The 26,294-nt window shown below is 51.6% G+C and overlaps 1 protein-coding gene across 1 annotated transcript in view; it reads right to left on the reverse strand.

Annotated features, from left to right (window-relative positions):
• Nucleotides 1–7,275: 7,275 nt before the first annotated feature.
• Nucleotides 7,276–26,294, reverse strand: part of Col4a1 (collagen type IV alpha 1 chain) — a 127,574-nt gene continuing 108,555 nt past the window's right edge. Inside the window, exons 41-52 of the mRNA XM_078016335.1 lie at nt 25,781–25,831; nt 24,006–24,191; nt 23,325–23,458; nt 21,616–21,688; nt 20,666–20,737; nt 19,554–19,682; nt 18,529–18,627; nt 17,357–17,569; nt 16,360–16,537; nt 12,278–12,392; nt 10,624–10,796; nt 7,276–8,762 (exon numbers count right to left, since the gene is read on the reverse strand). Coding sequence (XP_077872461.1) covers nt 8,681–8,762; nt 10,624–10,796; nt 12,278–12,392; nt 16,360–16,537; nt 17,357–17,569; nt 18,529–18,627; nt 19,554–19,682; nt 20,666–20,737; nt 21,616–21,688; nt 23,325–23,458; nt 24,006–24,191; nt 25,781–25,831 — 1,505 coding nt within the window. The 3' untranslated portion in view covers nt 7,276–8,680. The remainder of the gene's footprint in view (nt 8,763–10,623; nt 10,797–12,277; nt 12,393–16,359; nt 16,538–17,356; nt 17,570–18,528; nt 18,628–19,553; nt 19,683–20,665; nt 20,738–21,615; nt 21,689–23,324; nt 23,459–24,005; nt 24,192–25,780; nt 25,832–26,294) is intronic.

A 26,294-nucleotide genomic window follows, 5' to 3' on the forward strand; every position in this document is an offset into this window, starting at 1 on the left:
TCCGTAGAAAACTTCTTAAGGACCAGGTGTTACTCATTTCCATTTGTCCTGTACCTACACAATACCTTGGTCTCTTGGGCATGTGAACCCTGGCTGGCCAGGATGGACGGATGAGGGGGTGGATGCACAGATGGTAGAGGGGGGAGGAAATGGATGGGGTTGAGCACAGGGAGGAGGATGGAGGGCCAATGCAGCACACACAGTCTCCCTCTGCCTGGAAATGCCTTAGTCTATGATTCTGGTTTGGAAGAGTTACAAATAAAAATGACCTTGTTTACACAGATCTCTGAGAGCCTTTATACTTAGCCCAAGGCCACAGGTTCACAAGCAGCAGAGTCAGATTCTGAACTGGGATTTGTCTGGTTCTGTGAGCACAACACAGTAACCCCCAGGAGCAGACACAGATCATGGGACGGATGGGCTAAGCTCTAGACTCAAGGGTTTGCAAGTTCTGATTAGAAAATGACGGGTCCAAGAGGCGCAGAAGTCAACGTAGGGTATTCACTGAGCTGGTGACTGTGACTTACAGAGCATCGCAGCCCTGGAAAAGGCAGAGGGAAGGACTGCTGAAGAGCAGGTCCAACCACTTGTCCCCTTCCGTACATCACCACCATAGTGCCATTAAAACGCGTCGTGTTTATGCTTCTAAGCCACGGCTGTGGCCGGCGCCAGCTCCAGGTAAGACAGTGAGCAGAGCACACTGCAGCCCTCTTCCCACAGATGGGTGGCACAGCCACGGGGACTCTAATGGCAATAGCAGCAGACAGCCGGGCAGGGATGTGGTTGTCTCCCAAGGGCTCACCTGTGGCTGTTTGGTTGCAGTGTGGTAATGTGGGGAGGTGGCGGGTGTGGCCCAGCAGGGTTGGGGGGGACACCACCCTCTGAAGATATGGGTCTCACGGAGGGAGCGAGTTCCTGCAAGAATGGGCTGTTATAAAAGGAGGGCCTACATCCTGAGTCTCTCTGGCTTGCTGTCTCATAGTGGCCTCTTCCTCTCCCTTGGGCTCCCAATGTGAATGCCATTCACCATGTGGTGGTCAGCCAGATGGCCTTTGTCAGAGCCACACAGGTGAGCCACTGACCACTGACTTCAAGCTCCAAAATTATGAGCTAAATGAACCCCCTTTTAAAGTACCACAGACACACACAAGCACACACATACACACACAGAGGACAGCTAAATGGCCCTGCAAACACTGGTCAGACCTCAGGACCACAGACCACTAGGCCACATGGAACTCGCAGCCTGCCACCTAACCCAATCATCGGCCTGCCGAAAACCAACGTGATCAATCGTCCCTACAGGAGAGACGTCAGTCCAGTTCCATAAAGCTCAGAGACCCCTTCAGTCCCAGATGGGTGGTGGTTAATTGTCTGGAAATGAAGGAAGTGAGAAGTCTTAAAAGTAGGCAGGAGACAACACAGGCTTTCAGGGACCGGTGACCGCACAGCTCAGGGTGTACCATCAGGGACTGGGGGGGGGGGGGCAGGGAAGGACGCGACAGCAATCAACAGGAAACGAGAAATGAAGACATCGCAGCTCAGGAACCCACAAGGACTCAGGCAGCAGAGGGGCTCCAGAGTCCCCAGGAGTTCTCGGATGCTGAGAAGTCCCACCAGAAGGAACCTGGGACAGGAGGAAGGAGGGGCGGCAAGGGGAACGTCTCCGTAAATAAGATCGACTACTTTCCACTTTTCTTTTTAAAGTATGTCAATATATTAAAGAACAAAATGTAAGCTAAAACAGCCTACTAAAGATGTTTCTCAAAGGTGACAGGAGAAAATCAGAAGTAGCAAACAGAAACTGCATAACATAAAGTCCTCATCTAAATATGCCAATGATGGAGCATAAGTGCAGCCTAAACACACCCCATAGAAGACAGTTTGCCAGGATGGTTCTCAAGACATGGCACAATTACCTACAGCCTACGGGACTCTCCCTTCTGGTACGATCATACAGATACAATGAAAGTAAAAGCATAGAAACCACATACCAAGCAATCGCTGACCAAAAGAGAGTGGCTCTATTGACATCAGGCAAAGTAGATTTCAAAGAAGAATAATTATAAGACATAAAGAGGTTCACAGCCTAATGTAAGAGCCGGCCCACCAGGAGACTTACCCTAGCATGTGCATGCCTGATAATAGGGCTTAGAAATAGGTAAAGCAGGAGCATTCCAACTGAAGGAAGAACTTGGAAATCCATACCACTGGAAACTTCACCTCTCCTCTCAGAAAATGAGGAGTAGACAGAACATTAACAAAGATCTAGACCAAGTCAACAACCTCAGTCAATGGACCTTGAGGTTTATGACAGTCTACCCAACACTAATAGAATGTGTAGTTTTTTCATTTGCATACAGAACATTCTCAAGAAAGATCACATCCATTTGTTAAGAAGCCTTAATGAATGTATGATTATTGAAATCACACATAGTATGTTCCATGATCTTAATGAAATTAAACCAAATATCAAAGGCAGAAGTACAAACAGTAAGATATACCACCCCTTAGGAAGCTAGAGATTATCTTGAACTGAATGGAAATGAAGTGTAACATAACAAGATGGATGGGATGCAGCTAACCAAAGCTTAGAGGGAATTTTATAGCAGTTAATCACCTAAGCTTCTGCCTTAAGAAACCAGAAATAAATAAACAAAGCCATGCACACACCTGTAATCCCAGGGACTCAGGAGACTGAGGCAGGAGGATCACAAGTTCAAGGCCTGCCTCAGCAACATAGGCCCAAAGAAACTTAGCAAGACCCGGTCTCTAAGTAAAAACTAAAAGGTCTTGGGATGTGGCTCAGTGTCAAAGCTGCCCTGGGTTCAATCTCCTGTACCAAAAAAAAAAAAAAAAAAAAAAAGAACATAAAAAGAAATAAAGACAAGAGTGAACCATCAATGGAACAGAAAGCAGAAAAAATAGAAAAAAAAAAATGAAACCCAAGGCTGGTTCTTCAAAGAGGTCAGTAATATCGATAAACTTCTAAAGAGTTTGACAAAGAAAAAGTTTCAATAATGGGAAAGAAACAAAGGAAGCCGCTGCAGGCTTCACAGACCTCAGACCCACACGGGGTTCGAGGAACAGCTTCACACAGGAACCCCATGGCACCACGGGGCCTGATCCCTGCGAGAAAAACCCTCAGACCATCCAAGACCACAGGGAGCCTGAATGGCCCTACAGCGCCACGGGACTGAAGCCACCCCTAAATGCCTCCGAAAAAGAACTCTGCAGGCCCAGAGGCTTTCATTACCAAACGCTACCAGACATTTAAAGGGAATCTAGCAAAGTCACAGAGTCCAAGAGCAACACGGAAACTGGACCATATTCCTTTAGATTAGACACGTAACATTAGAAATCAAATGTTAAAAGATAATGCTATTTATAGAGGCTCAAAAAGTAGATAGGAATGTATCCAACAAAAGGTGCCCAGGGTCTGCATACTTAAGACGATAAATGATGGTTTAAAAAAATCTAAAGTAGAAATCGATACACACAAGGCACATCGCATTCACATAATAAGATTCAGTGAGGTCACAACTCTTCCCACACTGACCGATGTTTTAGTGCAATCTGATCAAAGTCCCCAGAGGATTTGTTTCATGGATTTAGACAAGCTGAGTATCAAATTTATACATAAAATAAATTAAAATAGTTAAAACAGTTTCGAGAAAGAAGTTCAAAGTAGGAGGATGCAAACTGCTTTGAAGATTTACTTAAAAAAAAAAAAGATTTACTTTAAAGCCAAGAGAATTTGGTCTTGGAGGCATACTCATGTGGATCAATGAAATAGCATAGTGGCCAAAATCCTACACAAAATATGGTCTATTAATTTTGTTAATGATGCAAAATTAATTTAGTGGATAAATGAGTCTTTTCATGAAGTGTCTTAAGAGTTGGAAACCCATATATGAAATAATGAACAATTTTACAAATACTACACCGATCACAGAGCCCGTATATCTGTGACCAACTGATCTACAACAGTGTCCAAAATTATTTTGCAGGGCAAAGGAAGTCTGTAATAAATGGTGCTGGGACAACTGGACATTCACGAGGGGCCAGGCCCAGGACGGGCAGCCAGGCCAGGCTGGTGCTGCATGTCCGTCAGTAAGCTGGAAGGAGGTTTTGGTGATGTAACTGGTTATGGTTTGAATGTGAAGTATCCTCCAAAAGCTCAGGTGCAAGAAATGATGGGGTCCTGAGAGCCTTAATCCCGCCAGTGAATTAACCACCTGATGGGATTAATTGAGTGGCGGCTGAAGGCAGGTGGGCACTGGGGGCGTGGCTTTGGGGCATAGATTTGTATTTGGCCAGTGGAGTCTCTCTTCGCTTGCTGATCACCATGTGGGCTGCTTCCCTCTGCCACACTTCCCGCCATGCTGTTCCTGCCTCACCTCCAGTCGTGAGGTGAAGCCAGCTGCCTATGGGCTGAGACCTCAAACCATGAGCTCGGAACAAACTCCTCCTCCTCTACAGTGGTTCTGGCCGGCTCTTCTAGCCACAGCAGCCAGGAAGCTAAGACGTTCTGTGTTGATGTGGCTACATTACTGACCCTACACATTCGACTCCTAGAACTCGACATCAAAATCAGACTATTTCATGGAAAGTTAATGTAAAATAACATTAAAATAGCTTTTGGGATAACAGACACAAAATGCACAGAATCCAAATGTTGGGATTCGGGGGTCACATAATATTCTGTACTTTCCTGTGTATACCAACTAAACAAAATAAATAATAGATAATCAGATTCACACAGAAACTAGACGCTCCAGGATGGACTATGGGGAGGGGTAGTGAGTCCACAGAAATGGAGCACAGCCTTGGCACGTTCTTCTCTGTGAGCCCAAAGAAAGTGGACAAACTCTCCATCAATTTTACCAAAAGTGGGTGAAAGTGACCGACACCAGACCTCGGTGACCTCCACTTCAGGCAGTGAGGCAGGCTCCCCTCGCTGCAGCTCCCTGCAGTCTGCTGGTGGGTTAACCAAGCCCACTTTGGTGTTGACAGCTTTTTCTTGAGGACTCAGGCACATTCACCTCTGTGACCTGACTTTTGATCCAGTTCAAAGTGAGGCTTAAGTTCCCAGGGAGAGAACTGCACCATCTCTCCTCTTTGCTACTCCAGGCCAGGCTTGAGACCAGCCCTCGGCTCAGTCACCTGCCACCAGCCCTCAGCTCTGTCACCTCCCCTCCACACTCTGCTCTGTCACCTCCCCTCCACACTCTGCTCACTCACCTCCCCTCCACACTCTGCTCTGTCACCTCCCCTCCACACTCTGCTCACTCCCCTCCACACTCTGCTCTGTCACCTCCCCTCCACACTCTGCTCACTCACCTCCCCTCCACACTCTGCTCACTCACCTCCCCTCCACACTCTGCTCACTCACCTCCCCTCCACACTCTGCTCACTCACCTCCCCTCCACACTCTGCTCACTCACCTCCCCTCCACACTCTGCTCACTCCCCTCCCCTCCACACTCTGCTCTGTCACCTCCCCTCCACACTCTGCTCACTCACCTCCCTCCACACTCTGCTCACTCACCTCCCCTCCACACTCTGCTCACTCACCTCCCCTCCACACTCTGCTCACTCACCTCCCTCCACACTCTGCTCACTCACCTCCCCTCCACACTCTGCTCTGTCACCTCCCCTCCACACTCTGCTCACTCACCTCCCCTCCACACTCTGCTCTGTCACCTCCCCTCCACACTCTGCTCACTCACCTCCCTCCACACTCTGCTCACTCACCTCCCCTCCACACTCTGCTCTGTCACCTCCCCTCCACACTCTGCTCACTCACCTCCCCTCCACACTCTCCTGGTCACCTCCCTCCACACTCTGCTCACTCACCTCCCTCCACACTCTGCTCACTCACCTCCCCTCCACACTCTGCTCACTCACCTCCCCTCCACACTCTGCTCTGTCACCTCCCCTCCACACTCTGCTCTGTCACCTCCCCTCCACACTCTGCTCACTCACCTCCACACTCTGCTCTGTCACCTCCCCTCCACACTCTGCTCACTCACCTCCCCTCCACACTCTGCTCACTCACCTCCCTCCACACTCTGCTCACTCACCTCCCCTCCACACTCTGCTCTGTCACCTCCCCTCCACACTCTGCTCACTCACCTCCCTCCACACTCTGCTCACTCACCTCCCTCCACACTCTGCTCACTCACCTCCCCTCCACACTCTGCTCACTCACCTCCCCTCCACACTCTGCTCACTCACCTCCCTCCACACTCTGCTCACTCACCTCCCTCCACACTCTGCTCACTCCCCTCCCTCCACACTCTCCTGGTCACCTCTGCTCCACACTCTGCTCTGTCACCTCCCCTCCACACTCTGCTCACTCACCTCCCTCCACACTCTGCTCACTCACCTCCCCTCCACACTCTGCTCACTCACCTCCCCTCCACACTCTGCTCACTCACCTCCCTCCACACTCTGCTCTGTCACCTCCCCTCCACACTCTGCTCACTCACCTCCCCTCCACACTCTGCTCACTCCCCTCCACACTCTGCTCACTCCCCTCCCCTCCACACTCTGCTCACTCCCCTCCCCTCCACACTCTGCTCACTCCCCTCCCCTCCACACTCTGCTCTGTCACCTCCCCTCCACACTCTGCTCTGTCACCTCCCCTCCACACTCTGCTGGTCACCTCCCTCCACACTCTGCTCACTCCCCTCCCTCCACACTCTGCTCACTCACCTCCCCTCCACACTCTGCTGGTCACCTCCCTCCACACTCTGCTCACTCACCTCCCCTCCACACTCTGCTCACTCCCCTCCCTCCACACTCTCCTGGTCACCTCTGCTCCACACTCTGCTCTGTCACCTCCCCTCCACACTCTCCTGGTCACCTCTGCTCCACACTCTGCTCTGTCACCTCCCTCCACACTCTGCTCTGTCACCTCCCTCCACACTCTGCTCTGTCACCTCCCCTCCACACTCTGGTCACCTCCCTCCACACTCTCCTGGTCACCTCCCCTCCACACTGGGCTCTAACCCCAGTGGATCCACGTTAACCAACTGGTGTTTGTGTTATTCATCTGGGTTTATTTTGTGTCCTGCAGGTGCCTGGATGGGGGTGAGCCCTCACTCTGTGTGCAGTGCTGGGGACAGGTGACAGTGAGAGACAGAAGGAGCAGGGGGAGACTGACAGAGGCAGGGAGGAGGACGGGAGGCCTGTCTTCTCTGCAGCAATCACTATAAGTCCCTCCCAGTCTAGGATTCTCATTTGGAAGAAGTGCAGAATAAAAATGATCTAAGGTATGCAAAGCTTACAAGTTTATTAGTGGCTTGTGCAGTAACTTTTAATGCTCTTGGGGTCATCCTAGCAACAAATTCATAAGAGCTTAATTTTTATACAAATAGTTTTATTACAAATTTGAATTCTTATGAAATACACATTTAAAGAAATTACATAAAAGGCCTTAGTAGTCTTGAAAACGTTTTGGAGACTTTGAGTGAAATGTCATTTCAAGCATAGGTCCGAATCTGCCCTCCTGCAATCCATCCGTTCCCCTGGTGGAGTCTGTGGACAGCGCTCATGAGCAGCCACGGTGGTGGCCTGCGTGTGCTCATGTGTAGGAATACTGACACTCGGATTCAACAGAGCTGCTTGCAAGCCAGGATGCAGAGTGAGGAAGGCTAATGGAATGAAGGCCTTGAATGTTGTTGCTTTTGAAGTCAAGTCATTCAGTTTGTGGTTAGTGTTTAAAACCCTGAAAATATTCAATACAGAATCAAAAACGATAAGTTCAAGGTACATCTTTCATTGTCATAGACACCATATCCATGAACCTGGGTTGGTTTTGGCAACACATCATTTTTGGTTTGGAAGTGTGCAAGGAAAGCTGATGTTTCACATTTGGTATCCTACTGTTGAAAAATCTATATTAAAGGACAGCACAGTCTTCAAAAGAAGGAAACTAGGTAAGCTTTATTTTAACAGTGGAAATTACACTAGAACTTGACCTGCCTAATTGCTGACATCTATATAAATTACTAAAATATATATATATTTCACTTCTGACTACTTTTGGACCATCTTTATTCCACAGGAAAGTTGTAATTTCTGCAAAAGCAGCTGCATAGTACCACACAGAGCAGAGACAGAGTTCTGTTTGGGGGGTTGGAAGAGATGGTACTGTGTCCGTAATTCCATTTGGAGGTTTGAAGAAACTGGCTTTACACTACTATGACTTGCACAGACCGAGGGACCTGGATTTTGAAACACTGGGCAGTGGTAAACAGTCAGGCAGATCTGGGGGACAGTCCTCTGGTACAACACAGGATGAACGTGGGCAGTGGAGAGCGCGGAGGCGCCGCACACCCCTAGCACCTTTGGTTTCCAATGGAGTTCTCGCCTCACACATCAGTGCACTGGGTTGCAGGTGGACTTACATTTCATTTCATCAAAAGTGCCATTGGTATGCCACTATGGAAAGCCTATCCTTGTCCTTTTCTCCTTCAGCAATAGAGACCAATGAAGCAGGTGTGTTAGTTACGCGAATTCCTATAAGGCACTTTATGGTTTTCATATTGGACAGTGAGGTACACAGGATATATTTCTAGGGTTCGTTGCTGTTAAAAATAAAAAGAAAGGAGGAGGAGGAGGAGGAGGAGGAGTAGCACCATGTCGTGACGGTAGCTGAGGGTCAGGCTTCATTATGTTCTTCTCATACAAACTTGGCAGCGGCTGACGTGTGTGCGTAGCTCCCCTGCCTTCAAGGTGGATGGTGTGGGCTTCCTGAAATGCAAGAGGAAACCACTGGTGTCATCTCACTGTGCACCAGAAATGCAGGCCAAGTTCCTCAGACCCCTGCTCAGCAGTCTCTAAGGGACAGAAACGCACTGGAACCTGGATCCGGCCCCAATCTGATGACAGCAACCTCTGTCCTCCTGCAAGCAGCAGGTAGGTGCCAGGGCTAGGCACATGTGGCTCCAGGACACATGGAGCACTGCGGGTGTTGTCACACGCACATCCAGTCCATGCCACCCAGGGGCCACCCAAGAGCACCAACAGGTTGGGGCCCAGCGGAAGTCAAAGCTACGTGGCCCCTAGGCCACCTGGTTCTTCTGTCACCTCAGTAGCTCCCCGGGGGCAAGGAGGAGGTGTGACTCCTCAACAGTTCACCCGCAGTTGGTGCTCATTAAATTGTTGTTACAGGTGGGTACAGCTCAGTGGTGAGCCCACTCAGAGACCCCATCCCAGAAATTCCAGTTTTAAAGAAACAAACCAGCTTTGTTGGACAATGTGACAAGTGACAAACCTGGAGTGAGTGTAATGAGGCCTTAGATTACTTCCATAACCTTGAGGGGTTTACATGCAGATGGTGGGATTTGAAGCCAAAGAGAGGGAAAAACATGTAATTGCCTAAATTCTTTGTGATTCTAGAAAATCTACCTTATTTTGATTATTAGAAAGATAAAATCTGACTTAAAATTGGTACTAATCAAATTCTGTTAAAAGTAAAGCAGCCGTATATAAGAATGTCATATCCTGAAATTGAACCTGCTTATTTTAGCAACTCTGGATGCAAATCCTAGTGCTCCTGAAATAATTTTTCATATTAAGGGTATATTGCCTCATTTGAGAAGGGACTTGGTTCATTTTACCAAGCTGCTAGTTTAAAAAAATAAAATCCCTTTAACCCCTATTAGCCCCTCAGCGGAAGCTCCACATCTGGGAGGCGAAGAGCACTCATTTCCGTGCAAGGCCACCCTGTCTCTATGGAGTTGACGTCAGGTGCCCAGGTGCCCAAAGGCCTCGCATCAGCTACAGTTAGGTGCGTGGTGCTGTTCTGGTGTTTAGAGAATAACGAGTATGTTCTGCCTTTTATGATCTAAGATGGAAAAAAGTCAGATGGTAGCAGAGTTCTACATAACTCTCTATAAAGGTGAAGACAGGCCGTCTCCAGGGGCGAGAAGCAGCATCGGGGCAGGAGGGTTAGAAACGCCTCCTGCCTCCGCCCCAGAAGGGGCTCCAGCTGGTGCTCAGGAATGGACAGCGGATTCGCACGTGCCCCTGCCCTGTAGGGAACTCGGCCTCCAAGTTCCCTCCAACAGGTCAGCAGCCACAGAGACGGTTGCTTTAAGGTGAGGTCTGGGTGCCAGATTTTCCTTATCAATGTTGGGCTGCCTTTGAGTTGGGCGATTTTTATTTGCAGAGGCCTAGACCTGTTCAAAGTCGCTCTGTGCTCCCCTGATGTGGGCTGCGCCCAGCACTGCAGACACCCCAAGGACAAACACCAGGGCTTCGCATCCGGGGCCACGCAGGTGGCATTTTAAACCTGCTCCCTCCGAGTGAAGACGCAGGTGCTTTGGCCACATCTGAGAGCATTCACCTACAGAGGTGGCACAGGACTTCTCCCCTTCACAGCTCCTCAGAGTGGGAGAATTAAACTGTCACCTCAGGTTTGCCTTTGACGATCACCTGGGCCACCTGCCCAGGTAGAACAGAGCCCAGCATTCAGCACCGCACGGGAAGAGGCACCCCCTGACCATTCCACACCTGCGAGCCTTGGCCCTGGAAGGTGTCAGGGTCATGGTGACTGAACAGGAAAGCCAGAGGGGTCAGAGCCCGACAGAAGAGAGGCATTCCAACTCACTTGAACATCTCGCTTCTCTCTATGGTGGCGAGCCAAAAGCTGTAAGCGTTTGCATAGTAATTACAAGTCCCACGGCCGTGGCACTCGATGAACGGTGCGCTTCTGAACTCTTCCAGACAGGAGCCGGGGGACGCCAGGGCTTGGCCAGAACCTTCAGCACCAGCACTGGTGTGCTGCGGAACAAAGGGAGCCGGGTCAGAGGGTCCCCATGAGACTCACCATCCCAGGAAGGAGCCAGGGTGTTCCTGGCGCACAGCCACAGGCACCTGCCTCGAGTGCTCCCCACGACTCTGTGCCCACAAACACCACCACCACCTGGCAGTGCCAGGAATCAGCCAGTGGCTGCCACCAAAGTAGGAGAGGCCCAACCGGCTTTATCAGAATTTAAACACAGGCAGCACTCCTGACACAATAGCACCTATTCCAACTAGGGACACTAAATGGGAAAAATGTGTGACTAATGCTGGAGCACCTGGTGTGCTCTCAGACTGTATGAACCAATCCTGACTTGCCATGTGAGATGCTCCCCGCCTTATTGTACAGTAAAGATTCATCATCCACACGTTCTCTTCAAAAGAAAGAAAACTTAAAAGAGGAAAAAATAACTCCAATTATAACAGTTATCGGACTGTGTTTTGGCCTTCTGCCTTCCGGGGGCACCTGCCTACACCGAGAAGCATTGTTCGGCTGCGTTCAGAATGACCAAAACAGCCTGCTAATCGGTGTTGTTTGGCAAATTCTCTGGATGCATAAAGTGCATGCAGTAAACCAACCCTGTAAATCATGATCAAATTTAAAGACACACACAGGAACTTTAAACATGACCTTCTGGGCGGCTTCTCGCACACTAGGAATCATTTACAGCAGAAGATACCTAGCCCCTCTTGGTCAATCAGAAACAAGGGCAGTGTTCATCTGCAGGACAAAGATGGAACCCAGCCCTTCCTGAGGGCACAGGGTGGAACCCAGCCTTACGAGGGCCATGAGGATTCCTTGCCAGGGAGGAGCTGCCAAGTCCCGGATAACTCTGATCTCACAGGTCTGGGACCCGTACCGTGAATCAATGCTTCTCAGAGGAGTAGAGTAAGCTACAGTGAGCACCTCGAGCAGCGCTGAGTGTCCTGTTTCAGTTGGCCTTTCAGGGAAATGCATCTTGGGGGCATTTAACATCCAGGGCAGCTGGGTGGTAGGAGAGGGGTCTTCACTGCAGGACAGGCCCTACACACCCACCTAGGGCGGCTGCCACACCTGGAACAGGCACAGGCTGCCAGCCAGGGCACCCATGTTCTCTCCTATCCCCAACTTTCTGATGTCAAGCTGTGTACATTAGTAAAACACGTGTCCCCAGGAGCTGGCTTCCCCTGTCCCTGGACGGGGCTTGGCCTCTGGAGGAGCAGCTCCTGGTGTCTGGGCACTGAGCTGCAGAGCTCCTGTGCTGCAGGAGGAGGCTCATCCCAGATCCCTCCTCAGAGCAGCGGCTCCCCCAGCAAGGAGGGCCTGACAGGCTGTCCCACGCCCTGCAGGGCAGGCTCCAGGGCACACTCTGGATGGGGACGGTCCATGGGGGGACATGCCTGAGCAGCATGGTCCAGAGAACTTCGAGGCCTAGAGGAGAGGATGCTTCCCTGGAGATGCAGCTTCCCCAAACACTCACCATCACGAAGGAATAGCCAATCCACAGCGACGACCACCCGTTGGGGCACTGCGGGATCTGAATGGTCTGACTATGCACCGCCATCACCATGGCTGGTGCCTCGCACACGGCACATCTGCAAGGAAGGGAGCGAGCTCTTAGCAGGCTGCAGGCTCAGATGCATCTCTGGCCGTCCACTCCTCCACCCAGGGTCTGCCCGCAGGCTCCTCCCCAACCTTCTCACTCACAGGCTGACTCCATGGTGGCCTTGAGCCCACTACCCCGAGGCTCAGAGCCTTCCTGGCTATATAAAGCCAGCATTAGCACTAACACCTTCAGTTCAAAACCAGAAGTGATTTAACTCCTTGTGCTAGGAGGGGAAAGGCGAAGGCCAAGTCCTAACCGCAGCTGTCCTGGGGGCCAGGCTGCAGGCTCCCATGTCTCTGTTGTGCAGCTCGGTGCTCCCAGCTTCTCTGCAGGGGGTGCTATCTCAGGAAACAGAACTAATGCTTGGAGAAAGGGGGAGCCCCAGTTCTGGGACACAAGAGCTAACGCTGTGAAGAACCTCTCATGCAAGAAGCACACTTGGTGAACAGGGCGAGGAAGATACCGTGTGCGCTCCAGCACTTGTGGCCAGATGCCACATGAGCCTCCTCCAGGGACCTGGCCAGACTGAGGCCAGCAGCAGAGCTGTTCTGCTCCCGCCCTCTAGTCTTGGCTGTTCAGGGTCCAAGGCTGTCAGCGTCCACTGAAGCTGAGCTGACTCCTCCCCAGGACAGGACCCGGCCGTGGCTGGCTCAAGTTCAGTGGCTGGACTGTACCCCAGACTAAATTCAAACCCCACAGTGTTCTGACCAGGACCCACCAAGGAAGGGCCCTGATGGCGGGGGGAGACTACCTTCACCCAACACACACCAGCAGCAAACTGCCTGTCAAGCCCTCCTGTGCGCTGAGCACCCGCCCTGCTGGAAATGAGTGCGAATGGTGAGGATCAGAAGGAGTTCTGCTGGGACACTGTCATGAGAACAGATGTGAACTGGTGTCCCCAAATTATCAGCTCCATCTGATCAACACTTGAGTGTGTGATTTTCTACTTTATTCACCCAAATGCAGATGAATTAAAGCTTCAGTTAAACACGTCCCTGAATGAGCTGTCCACCTGCGTCCACCTGCCTCCTACACACAGGAAGCAGCAGGGTCTGAGGACAGAGTTGTCATTCCAGGCAGCCTGGGTGCTGGGGGCTGCAGGTGCCACAGAGAGGGTGGTCCTGCCATTGGAAGGGTGGCCAGGGAACACAGGCACAGGTTCAAAGAGCTGTCAGTCCCTTAGAATTCAAGCCGTCCCCATGCCCCATGTTACTCATGGAGAAACCAAGGCCACAGTTAGCGTCAAAGCCAGGGCCAGACCCCAGCTCCCCTGGCTCTGAAACCCTGGGTCCTTCCACTTGCGTGACTGAACAATCATAGCTTTATGAAGATTCTTGTCTGCAGAAAGCCAGAGACAGTGCTGCGAAAGCCCTCAGGATTAGAGTGTCCGCGGCGTCTCTGCTGCTCAGCTGAAGGATCCCCCTGAGTAGGAGTTTCAGACCTTCCCCACAGGGAGATCCCAGAAGAACCTGCAGGTCCTGAGACATTGCTGGAAACTCCTGAGTTAAGGTGACCAAGGAAACCTGCAGCTCAGCAATGGGGAGAGGGGGGCCGCCTCCCGCAGGAGGGTGTGGCTGGAGGCCTGACCGGAGGCCCCTTTGGGCTGCATTTCTGTGGTAACAGGGAGGCGTGAAGCCCTGAAGTGTGGACTTGAGACACTGAGGCAGCCTTGAACCTTGCTTGTGCTCACAGAACCAGGGCCCTTGCTGGAAGAGAAAGGTGTGCCAAGACACACTTCTCGACCCGTTTTGGAATTTTGTCAGTGTAGGCCAAGGCCCATGGCTTCAACCAAATGTCAGCACTACCCAGGAAACAGGACACACAAATGAATAATTGTTTTCTACCTGTTGTCCAAGGAAAGCTAAAAAAGAGACCCAAGAGAGCAGTTAGTTTTCCTTCCAGGGCATCCGGCACGGTTCTGGGCAAGACAGGTGTGGGGACAGGACCGCCGAGGGGCACTGGTGCCCACGTGGGAAGCACTGTGTGTACCCCTGAAGCACCATGTGGGAAGTAAGATGCCAACATTCAGCTTAAGTCCCATAAAATAACTTTTCTGATAGTTAGAAAATCAAAGCAAGCCCTCAGGAGGTGTCCAGTGCCAGGCGACCCAGCGCTGTGACCTCCTACAGCCTTTCGGCTCCAGGTCCCTCGAGGTGCAGCCTCCTGGTATAATCCATCTTCCAGGGCTGCCTGCCACCAAGCCCCCTTCCCGCACACGGGAGGTGCTCGTCAAGTGCCAGGAGGGGAGCCGGCCGCCAGCACGCACCTCTGGTCACGCCGCTCCCCGCCCCTTCCCGTTGACCGTGGGGCACTTGAGGGCTCCCGGCTCTCCTCATAGCGAGGAGCGCTTCACTCTGTCTCCTGCTCACGTTCCCAAGAGAATCTCCCCGACTCGTTCTCCCTAGCCCCCATCATGTATGTGTAAAGTACAACATGGAACTCCTTCTTAGTCAAACGGATCTCCTCATTTGCCACTTTTCTGTTACAGCTGAGTACAGCGACGCAATCGACTTTCAATTAGATGGAAAGAGCCAAAGTCAGGACCATCGTGAACTTTCAGTCCTGACCATTTCAATTTCCTGTCTTCTGCTGGGCTGGCTGCTGGGGACCTGGAGCCTGGTCTAGACATTAGTGTGGGGAGTACTTAATTGGGAAGTCACTCCGTCAAACACACTCCCTCTCAATGGCTACAATGTCACCCCAAAGAAGCAAGACTTGGTGGGATCAAGAGGACCATGCAAAAAAGATCTCGCTCTTGTATACATTTTTATGTACAGAATAAATCTGTGCAGTGATTATGTGCAAAGCTCAGCTACACCCCAAACCTGTGAGCAGATAAGATAAACACCACGCCTGTGGCATCCCAGCTTCCTGGAACCTCCTCACTCCCACTGGGACACCCACTGGGACAGCCGCTATGGGAGGGGCAGGTGGGGGTGTGCAGGAGCCAGAGCCCCTGAGCACGGTGGATGGGAACGTGAGAGTACAGCACCGAGGAAGATGATGGGTTTCTCAAGAAATTTAAAATGGAACCACCACATGATTCCACAGTCGTCCTTCTGTATGTGTGTTGTCATGCCCACGTTTAGAGCTCTCAGTCTCGACAGTCATGGTGCGGAAACAACCTGGACGTCCCCTGGCCCATGGGTGGATGAACGAAGGGCAAGCACCCACAGTGGAATAGTACTTGGCCTTAAAAAGGGGAGGGATTCTGACACCAGCTACCACATGAATGAGCCCTAGAGCACTGTGCTCAGGGACCAGCCAGTCACAGAAGGACAAGCCTGGTGCCATCCCACTCACATAAGGCACCTCGCACAGCCAGTCCTACAGAGGGAAAGTCGGTGAGGGCCGTGGCTGGGAGGGGCAGGGCCAGTGTCTGAGGGCAAGAGCCGCAGGCTGGCAAGCAAGGACTGTGCAGATGGACGTCGTCAGGGGTGTGTGACAATGTGCCTGTGCTGGACCCGCTGGACTGCCACTCAAGTGTGGCTGAGATGGTCGCAATCAAAAATGACTGAGTTTTTTAAAAACTTTATAGAAGCAAAAGTGATTCTCTAAATGTCTTCGAAGGCTTTTAAGGGAGGTTATAATTTAAAAAAGAAAGAAAAAGAGATTGAAAGTCACCATCCCAAGACTTGCAGAAGCACTCAGCCAGGTCCCCACACTCCAGGAGGGACAGCCACCAGCACAGAGGTGGGGTCTTAAAATGCTGTCTTAAAACTCACCCTGCCTGCCCATAACCTTTAAAGAGAGCAACTGCTTCCGTATGAAGCATGGGGCTTCTGTATGGGGCTGATTTCCATTATGAAACTCGGAAATCAAAACTGTACACCGACTCGCAATGAACTGACTGATCAGCAAGGTTCGGGAGAAAATGAAAAGACAAAAATGAAGTCCAGACTGCGAGAGGTTTTCTTCCTCAATTACACATCTGCTCCCACGCGTGCTGGACTCACCTGCTGATAAACGGCCGGATGTTGTCCCCAGTGATGGGCGCCATGGACATGGGCATGGGCTCCGGCGTGGACAGCCAGTAGGAGTAGTCGTTGCGGGAGGCGAAGTTGCACACGTTGTTGATGTTGCAGAACAGGAAGGGCATCGTGCTGAACTTGCGCAGGCAGCTGCCGGCCGTGCCTGGACAGGAGAGAGGGGTCTCTCACATCCTTGTCTACCTCTACTCATCAAAGCCCCACTCTAATGGAAACAGTTATCAGAAAGCAGGGAGTAGAGATGCTAAGAGCCCAGTATTACTACCCACGAGCATTAAATGAAGTTTAAAATTATCAGGCAAAAGGGAACCGGTGAAGAATCAGGCAGGGCATTTTTTATAAGAGAAACAAACCCAGTTTCCAGGGGAGAGAAGCCTTGCCCTAGAACTGGATTCCAGAAGGAACTGAACATGTGGATCCTGACAACAGACCGTCACGTAGTGGACGGGGCTGCAGACCAGGCAGCGAGGCCCTTGCAGCGCTGCTTCTAGATTCTATCCCCAACCGACTGCCGATCAAGATGTGATGGGTGGAGGGTGTCGGCAGCAGACAGGACAAGGACAGATGTGTAGCTCTCTGCTGACCTACACTAACAGAGTGACCAGGCAGAGAAGATGTGGAGCATGTCGGCCAGGACAATAGGGATGCGTTTTAGACACGCAGCAGCTCCGGGCCGTGTTGTCAGAACACGGTGCAGGCTGTTGGGTGTGCGCCGGGGGGACCTCCACCCTTCTTGGGGCTGGAAGATGAGATCTAAAGCTGTGTAAAGCATCAGCCCTCATAGTCCTCGCTTCCCGTCAGTAGTTCAGTGGGTGGTGAACTGACGGTTCACTTATCGGGATGGAGGGAGACGGGTGGAGCCCTCAGCAGACTCCTCACCAGGGCAGCAGGGTGGGGACAGTGAGTATCCCGGCTGGCAGCTGCCACATTGCACTGAAGGGAACGCAGACCCACGGCGGCTTACCCAGATCCTGGCCGTGGGCTCGCTCGTTCCCCTGCACGTAGAGAAGGGAGTACCCGTGGTAAAGGATCTTGGTCCCAGGAGGACATGATGGGTCATCTGTTGTCTGACTGTGCCTGGTCACGAGGAAGCCGTGGTCGACGGATGGGGTGCCTGGGGGCCCCATGGATCCTGGCAATCCATCAGGGCCGGGTGGGCCAGGAAACCCTCTTGGACCTATAATACAAAGACAAATTATTTCCTCTAGTTACAATTAGGTTCCCCAGAAAACTCTCAAAACCATCATCTCAAACGAGCTATTAATATTTTTTTTATTTCCACTAGGTAACTTGCCTTTTCACATTACTAAAAAAGTACCCAGAAAAGTACTTAGGGTACTGAGTACAAGCACCTACCTCCTCCAGGTGGTCTCCCCTCCCTTCCTGCACACCCCCTGGTGACAGCTTAAGGAGCCCTGCCATGCACTGGACCCAGAGCACTGCTCAGAACACCGAGTTCAAGCAATAGGGAACACACGGAGGAGGATGTGGGAGATAACCCCAAGCGGGTGGACTCGTGCACACCGTTCCTAGAGAGTGCTGGGCTTCCCACGGCCAGACCGAGGTCACACAGCACTAACCAAGGAACCTCATGGGGCGATCAGCGCAGAGCAGTAAGACCCGCGGACACGGGTCCTTCCATGCCCTGGGTGGCTTTGCCAGAGGCAGGACTGTCACCGCCCTGCTGGTGAGCTCCTTGTTCAGTTAGCCTCGCCTTAGCCCACTGTCATCGTGGGTGGCCACCTGAGTCCCCGCTTCCCAAGGAAGGGGGTGGCCATAGCGGCCTTTGGGCAACGCTGGCGTCATTATCTTTCACTCTCCTTTCCCTCGTCCGTGGCTCCAATGACTCTGCCCAGCTTCAGCCCACTTCTCTCTTAAGACCCCACGTGGGGCCACCACCCTTGGCCACCTTTCAACCACGTCTGGAAAATGCACGCCTGATCCCATCTGCCTCGGCACAGAGAGGAACCACAGCTCAGCTCCTCCGTGAGCCTATTTCCAAGACACACACTTCCTCGGACACCTTTCAAGGAATCCTCTTGGTTCATTTTCAGGTTTCCGCACGCCTGGGCCTACGGTTTCTAACCAAAAGATACAGGTCGTGGGTGAGGAGGTTGGGAGGTCACAGCAACCTACCAGGAGGCCCGAAAGGTCCCGTCTCTCCTTTCTGGCCAGGGGCACCGTCAAAGCCAGGGGCACCTGGGGGTCCAGGCAAGCCCACTGAGCCGGCCACACCTGCAGCAAGAGAGAGGAATTTGTGATGTGGTCCTCAGCGGCGGCAAGCTGGGTCCGCCCTTTTTATTAGAGCTCTCCAGCCACACACATCGCTGGGTTCATCCTGACAAGCTCAGAAACGCATGGGAATGGATTTCAGTTTGTGATCACTCTTCCCATCTTAAATGTCTTTTTCAGCCTCTACAGACGAGAGGGGCTGCCTGGTCAGCCCCCAGCTGTGTGCTGCAGAGCCTAGCACAGGCTGCGAGAGCCACCAGCGCACTGACGTGCAGTGGGCGTGCTCCACCGGCCCCTGGGTTCTCCTGGGTTCTGGCTGTGACTATGGCAGATGGTGGGAAAGGCCGTGTGGGGAGATGGCCTCAGTGTCACGGCATCGGATGTCCCCACCTGGACAGCTTGCTGTTTTTGTGGGCAGCTCATTCGCAGGTAGCTTGACACTGAGCTTCATGGATGCTGCCTGGAGCGCCTCCACTCTCCACCTGCCCCTACCAGCTGCTTCCTGGTAGGGTGAGCTCAATACCTGGCCAGACCCCAGGTGAGGGTTTCCCAGAGCAGCGGGCACAGCAGCACCCCTGCCAGCTGGACAGAGATCCTGAGCTGCCTGGAGAGCAGAATCCCTACACTCCAGGGGCTGCCAGCCGCCCCGCCTTCTCCCGAGAGGCTGAGGTGCTAGTGCACCTGGCCGAGCTTCTCCCTGAACCTGGACCATTGGCCGTGTGCCCTGGCTTTCCTGTGTTCTATTCTGGCTTTTTTAGGTCCCCGCAGAAGCTTCCCTTGGTTCTGAGAGACATGGAGGGAAGTCAGTCGTATTCAAATGTGTTTGCCTAATGCTCACCAGAGGCTCTGACCCGAGGCACCTGAGTGAAGGGGGAGCCCTGCCCGCCTCCCCAGCTCCCGCACCCTGCTGCACCACCCAGGAGCCTCACCTTGCTGCCCTTTGGGACCCGGAGGGCCCTGGAGCCCTTTCAGACCTGGCGGACCCTCAGGACCAGGGAGTCCTGGCTCCCCCTTGATGATATCGTAAGGACCTGGAGGGCCAGGGGGGCCTGGGAGACCTGTGGGAATCAGACACAGTCCATCAATTGCACATTAATACTGGGCCAGGAACAGGCCCTGGAGGAGAGTCCGGTTCAGATGACCACATCTCTCCAAAGTCAAGTCTTACCGAAGACATAAGGCATCAGATCTCACCACACGTATTCAGTCTGCACATGCTGTTTACCCTAAAACCCCAGCCTCTTGGGACTGGAAAAGACGCTGGGGTCACCCATGGAAACTCTCCACTCCACTCTGGGATGCCCACAGCAACCACCCAGAGCTGGCCTGCACGTCCAGGCACAGCGTGTCCTCCCCAGGACCTCAGCCTTGGCTGCTGTTAGGACATTTTCTCACCATCCTCCCCATCTGCCTCGCTGGGCACGTAACCACTGCCCCCAATTCTCAAGGCTGCTGCACTGCAGGTCTGGGAATGCAGAAGCTACAGGATAGAAGGTGAGGTCTGTCTCTGCCTCCTCTTCCTCAGCCAGACCCCGGTTCTCTCCCACTCCACCTTCTCCCCCTGCTCTTCCTTCCTCCCTTCACTCCTCATTCTCCTCCCTTGAACATGGTTTTGAAAATTCAGCAGAGCCCAGGAATAGGGCTGCCCAGCAGAGTGTCTCCGGGAGCTGCTTCACCCGGGCCCCCGACGAGAAGGGCAGCCAAGGCCCTTTCCCAGGCAGGGTCCTTCCCCCAGCCAGGACGTGTGCACTCTGCATGGGCCCAGAGGACTGCTCACAGGACTTCGGAGCCTGGGACGTGTTCAGTCTGGAGCCTGTTCTAGTCTTAACCGTCCCTCCTCCCTCCTCTGGACTCCCCACCAGGCGGAGGCTGTACAACTTTCCAGACAAGTTGCTCATGAAAACGGTGTCATACAGGGACACTGACATGCTACAAAGAGCTTCCGTCACCATTTCACATATGAAGACCAACCCCCTCATTGGGGGGTTTTTATATCTCCCAGATCATCAGTGAGGTCCCATGAGTGAACACGCTCTCCTACCTTTAGGGCCGGGGACGCCTTGATCTCCCTGATCGCCCTTCAGCCCCTGGAGGCCAGGAAGACCCTTTTGACCTAGACAGAAGGAGGACACCGTCTTTACACAGGGCTTGCAATGACACACAGACGTGTACACATGCACACATACACTCCCCAAACACACACGCATATATATGTGTGCACACGTGTGTGTGCTGTGTGTACGCACACACATGCACACTTACACCACACACACAGACACATATTCATGAAAACATATACGTACACACCATGAACACATTTCCAAACAGGTCCTCAAAGAAGAAAAGGGCATTATTCCTGTTGGCTAAAGCATTCGATGGAACTTGTCCCTCTAAAACCAGAAACCACACTTTTCCCATGGTCACAACCAGAAGGGGACATGTGACACTGCTCGCGGTTACAGTCTGATTCACACATGGCCCCAAGTAGACCACAGGACACCTGCAGGCTGAGAGCTTGTTTTCAACTTTCATATTTATCATTCAGCAGTAAAAATGGCAGAGCCTGGAATCCAGGAGCCACCAATGAATGCTTGTTGTTGAATACCTTAATAAACAAATGGGTGGACCCAATTAGTGATTTCTTATTGAAATACAAATAGCAGAGGTGAACATGAGCCTTTTTTTTTTTTTTTTTTTGGTGGTGGTGCTGGGGATTGAACCTAGGGCCTTGTGCATGCGAGGCAAGCACTCTACCAACTGAGCTGTATTCCCGACCTGAGCCACTTATTCTTAATGAGAAAACCAGACTGTGTATACAGCCATTGCAGGATTATCAAATTGGGCCACTGCATGGAAAGGCCACTCCTAATCTGAAGAGAACCAGAGATCCTGCTGCCTGTTATGCAGCATCTCAACACCGAGGGCCTGTGGATAGGGGCCTCCGAACAGCATCTGTTCAACAGTAAGGCCATGCAGTCTGTCCTGTCGTACCTTGAAATCCTGGAACTCCCGGAGGCCCCATATCACCCTTGGAACCTGTGAGTCCAGGAGAGCCGCCAATGCCCTAGACACAGAAAGAAAACGTCAGCGGGGACTGCTCAGACACATACAAGTCGCTCCAGTGACCTGGTCGTCAGAAAGCCGACACCGTGGATTGGAGTAGCAATGCAGCTCATGTTTTCTTAAATGATCCAACAAGAATGATGGAAACTCTCCGCGTGCCCACGTCGGGCAGTGGAAACTGTGATGATCTGCCCCGTTCTGGCCTGCCTTCTCTTGTCCATCCACATGGCAAGTTCCTCAGGAGCAGGGAAAGTCTTACCCCTGCAGCCCACCCCAGCACAATGCCAAGAACAGAGTTGGAACTCCACAGACACCTGTCAGGGAAACGTAACCATCCCCAACACTAGACCACCCTCAAAGGAAAATTCCCCTAAACACCCAAATGCCATGACTTCTCCAGAGTTAGCTCCATGTCATACCTGAAACCTGATTCTAATTAGGTAAAAAATTTTAAAACACCAGAGAAGAATTACTTTCCTTTACAATATAGTGATATTAATATATTTAGTATCATTAGATGATTTTCTTATTATTTCAATATAGTTATTCCATTCTGTAGGCATGAATACAACATACAAAAAGCCCTATTATTTCTTACATTGATTTGCTTCTCTACCTTATTTTAAAAAGTATAGTAATAATAGAGCGTGCATAAATATATTTATATAAATACACACACAAATTTATACATCCTTGCGTATACCAAGAGCAGACACTGGTTGGCACTAGGACTAGGGAATATATTTCCATGTTACCGAGGAATAAAAGCAGGAATATCCCAACGCTTGACAAATTATCTATACTGTGTCACTGGAAAACTAATACAGCAATAAAGAACCTAAAGTACATTCCTGCTCACACGCGGTGTGCGATGGGTGTGTGAGCACAGCGCGGAGGACCAGCAGGTGACAGTGATCCTGCGGCTCCACGCACCTGCTCTGCACAGCTGCTAACAGCACTTCTCAGTTCACTGACTGCGCAGTAACACGGCAGCCCTTTCCCCTGAGGAAGTGCCTTGTCTCTCACATGGCCCTCCACTGAGGAGCCACAGGGAGAACCGGCTGCCCCAGCAGGACCCTGCCGGCTCCACAGACCTCCCACTCCAACTCCCTCTCCCCAAGCGCACAGAGAAGCGGAGACAGAGGAGAGAAGAGACAGGCAGAGAGCAGGGGTCCCCGCCAAGGCTTCCCTGGGACCCCAGCCAAGCGTGTGCCTTGTCCCTGATGTGGTCAAGCTGAGAGTCCAACCGAAGACAGTGCGTTACTTGGAGTGGGAGCGACTGGTGTCCAGGCACCACAGGAGACTCAAGTTAAACAACAGTGACTCCCAGAACAACACTGGCTTGTTTTGTGCATGAAGTGTGTCAATAGATGGTGATTTAGGTTCTAAACTGCAATTTGAAAAATACAATGGATCTTACATTTCTTATTATTATAGATTGTAAAAAATGTGATGCTGGTTTCCTGTTCTGGTGCCAATAAAGAGAAGGAACTGACTAGGGGCTAGGGAGGGCCACTCGTTTGTATATACATACACACAACAGCACACACAAGGACATCTGGTTTTCTGCCAGCAGAACAGGCTCTTTCTCAAAGACAGACAAAACAAGGACGGCAGACGACACGCCCGTCACTCACCGGCATGCCCTGGAACCCTGGGTCTCCCTTGGGCCCCGGAATGCCGGGTGCTCCTGGCCATCCTGGATTTCCCTTGTCACCCTTCAGCCCGTCAAGCCCAGGAAGCCCTGGAGGCCCCATGGGTCCCGGAAGCCCTAATAGGAGAGGAAAGGGGCATGATTAAGGTGGGGAGGTGCATTCCACGTACCTGTCCCCGGGCTGTGACGCCCATCACTGACATCCAGCTGTCCCTCATCATGACCCCACCAGATGAACAACATAAGCCCTTAAGAAACAAAGGCCAGGCCCAGAAGGAAAGAGGGATGCATGCGTATGAATGCCAAGACCTCCCGACCAGGCACCCTGGGATCCAGGTGCCCTGGGCACCTCCGGTACCACCACCGACGCTGGCGTCAGGTGGAGGGCGCTAGAGCATCTGCTGGTCTAAACCCAGCTCCGGGGGTATCTGTGCCAAGTCCGCTCCAGCAATTTCCTCCCTTGCATCTCCCTAATTTCTGAAGTTTCTTGACAGGATGGAGAAAAACTTCCACCTAATAGGCCAAAAGTACAGCTTCTAGTTCTAGTGAATGTGGTAAATGTCTGGAAACCTCAACTGAGAACATGATTGTTTCTTTCACACCAGTTTCCTTGTGTGGATTCCGTCCCAGCCCCCAGCTTTGACACCTGGTGAAACACCCTTACCTGGCAGGCCAGGTTGTCCCTGAGGTCCTCGGTCCCCTTTGGGTCCCTCCACGGGGCGGCCGGGAGTGCCTGGTAAGCCTGGCTGTCCTTGGGGCCCCGGAGGGCCCATGAATCCTTGCTCGCCTTTGGGTCCAGGAATTCCGGGACTCCCAGCTAATCCAGGGAAACCCACTTCTCCCTTTGAACCTAGACAGCAAAACAGTTTGAGATGGTGAAATGGAGCAGAACAGACTCAGGGCTCAGGGGTGGCAGGACAACGCGTCCCATCCTCCAGGCACCCACAGTGGGGAGCTCCCCAAGGCCTGGGAGGAGAAGTAACAACCAGGCTGCTGCCCTGGCCTGGGAGGGAGAGCCCGGCCACCTCCTCCACACATTCCAGAGGGAGCCTTCTGAGAAAGGCACCTGAACCCGTGAGCAACTGCCCTGCCGAAGTGACGCTGGGCTGGCCCAGGGGCAGGGTGCTTTGGCTATTCTGGGCCTTTTGAATTTTAGAACTTCTTTTTTCTAACTTCTGTGAAGAATGGCAATGGTATTTTAATGGAGATCGCGTTGATTCAGTAAACTGCTTGTAGTAATAGGACCATTTAACAATATCATGTCTGCCTAACCATGAACACGGGAGGTCTTTCTGTCTTCTCATGAAATAGCTACAAAACACTAAAGAAAAGGGGCTTCTTCCACTGTTTGAGGTCTTCCTCCTGCTTGATTTGATTTATTCCTGGGTATGTTTTCTAGGCTACTGTGAATGGGGCTGTTTTCTTGATCTCTTTCTTAGCAGATTCATTGTTGCTGTATAGGAAAACTATTTATTTTTGTGCGTTGACTTTGTAATCTCCTTCCTTGCTGAATTTGTTAGCTCTAGTAATCTTCAGGTGGACCATTTTGGATCTTCTAAGTACAGGATCATATCATCTGGATATGATAATTGGACTGCTTCCTTTCCTAGCTTTACCCCCTTTATTTCCTCCTCTGGCCTAACGGCTCTGGGTAGAATCTCTAGTACTATCCTTGAATAGGAGAGGTGACAGGGACGTCCTTGTCTTATTCAGATTTTAAAGGACATGCTTTCAGTTTCCCCCATTACCATGAGGTTGGCTTTGTCTCTGTCATATATTTAGCTTTCATTAGGCAAGTTCCTTCTGTCCTTACTTTCTTCAGTTTGGGTTTTTTTCATGAATTGGTGCTGAATTTTGTCAAAGGCTTTCTCTGCACCTATTGAGATGACGACGTGATTTCTGTCCTTGATCCTATTTGTGTGGTTAATTACATTTATTGATTTGCATATGTCAAATCATCCTTGCATCCCTGAGATGATAAATCCAACTCAATCATGATGTACCACCTTCTTACTATGTTGAATACTACTTGATAATATTTTATTAAGGATTTTTGCATCTAAAATTTACCTTGATCTGCAGTTTTCTTTCTTGGATGTGTCCTTATCTAGTTTTGGTAAGTGTGATACTGGCTTTGTAGAATGAATTTGGAAGTTTTCTACCCCTTTCCATTTCATGGAATAATCTGAGAGGCACTGGCATTAGTTCTTTTATAAAGACTGGGCAGAATTCAACTGAGAATCTACCTGGATTCTGTGGCCTAAAACATGGTCTGTGGTCTATTTTGGAAATTCCTAGGCTTTCCTTTGTTAGAAGGCTTTTTATTATCACTTCTGTATTGTTCCAGTTATTGGTCTGTTTAGGTCTTCTGTCTCCTCTTGAGGAGACACAGAAGTGGCAGAGGTGGCCGACAGGAGGGGCATGCTGAGAAAATATCACCTTTGTCTCCTTTGCTCCCTGGAAACCCGGGGAACCCTCTTCCTGGTAGACCTGTGGGATAAGGACAAAAGAGTCAGACGCAGGGGCAGCACAAGGAGGCCAGCTGTCCTGATGCACAAGGCATCCGTGGTGTGCGCGGACTATTCAGGGTAAGGTAGGAGCGGGAACACCCTCCTGTGAGGGTCACAAGACGCCGCGAGTCCATATTTGTAACTCAGTACCTTTTCCTAGGCACCTTTCAGCTCAGAGCCCTTGAGGCTTGGCAGAAATGATCTGCAAATAAGAGCATTTCCTTCCTACTGCGGCTTGCCCGTGGACAAACTGGCCTTCCCCAGGAGGTGGGACAGCCCAGAGGCACGGGGCAACAGACATGGGAGAAGGCAACAAGAGAACGAGCTCCAGGGGAGACTTAAGTGGGGTGGGGAGAACTTAAGAAGACGCCAACAGGGACAGCCCCAAGTCCCCTCCGTGTTCCTCCCCACATCCCTTGGCGGGGGTGACTAGCTTCAGTCCT

Source organism: Ictidomys tridecemlineatus, chromosome 6, assembly GCF_052094955.1.
Source record: "Ictidomys tridecemlineatus isolate mIctTri1 chromosome 6, mIctTri1.hap1, whole genome shotgun sequence".
NCBI classification, from domain to species: Eukaryota; Metazoa; Chordata; class Mammalia; order Rodentia; family Sciuridae; genus Ictidomys; species Ictidomys tridecemlineatus.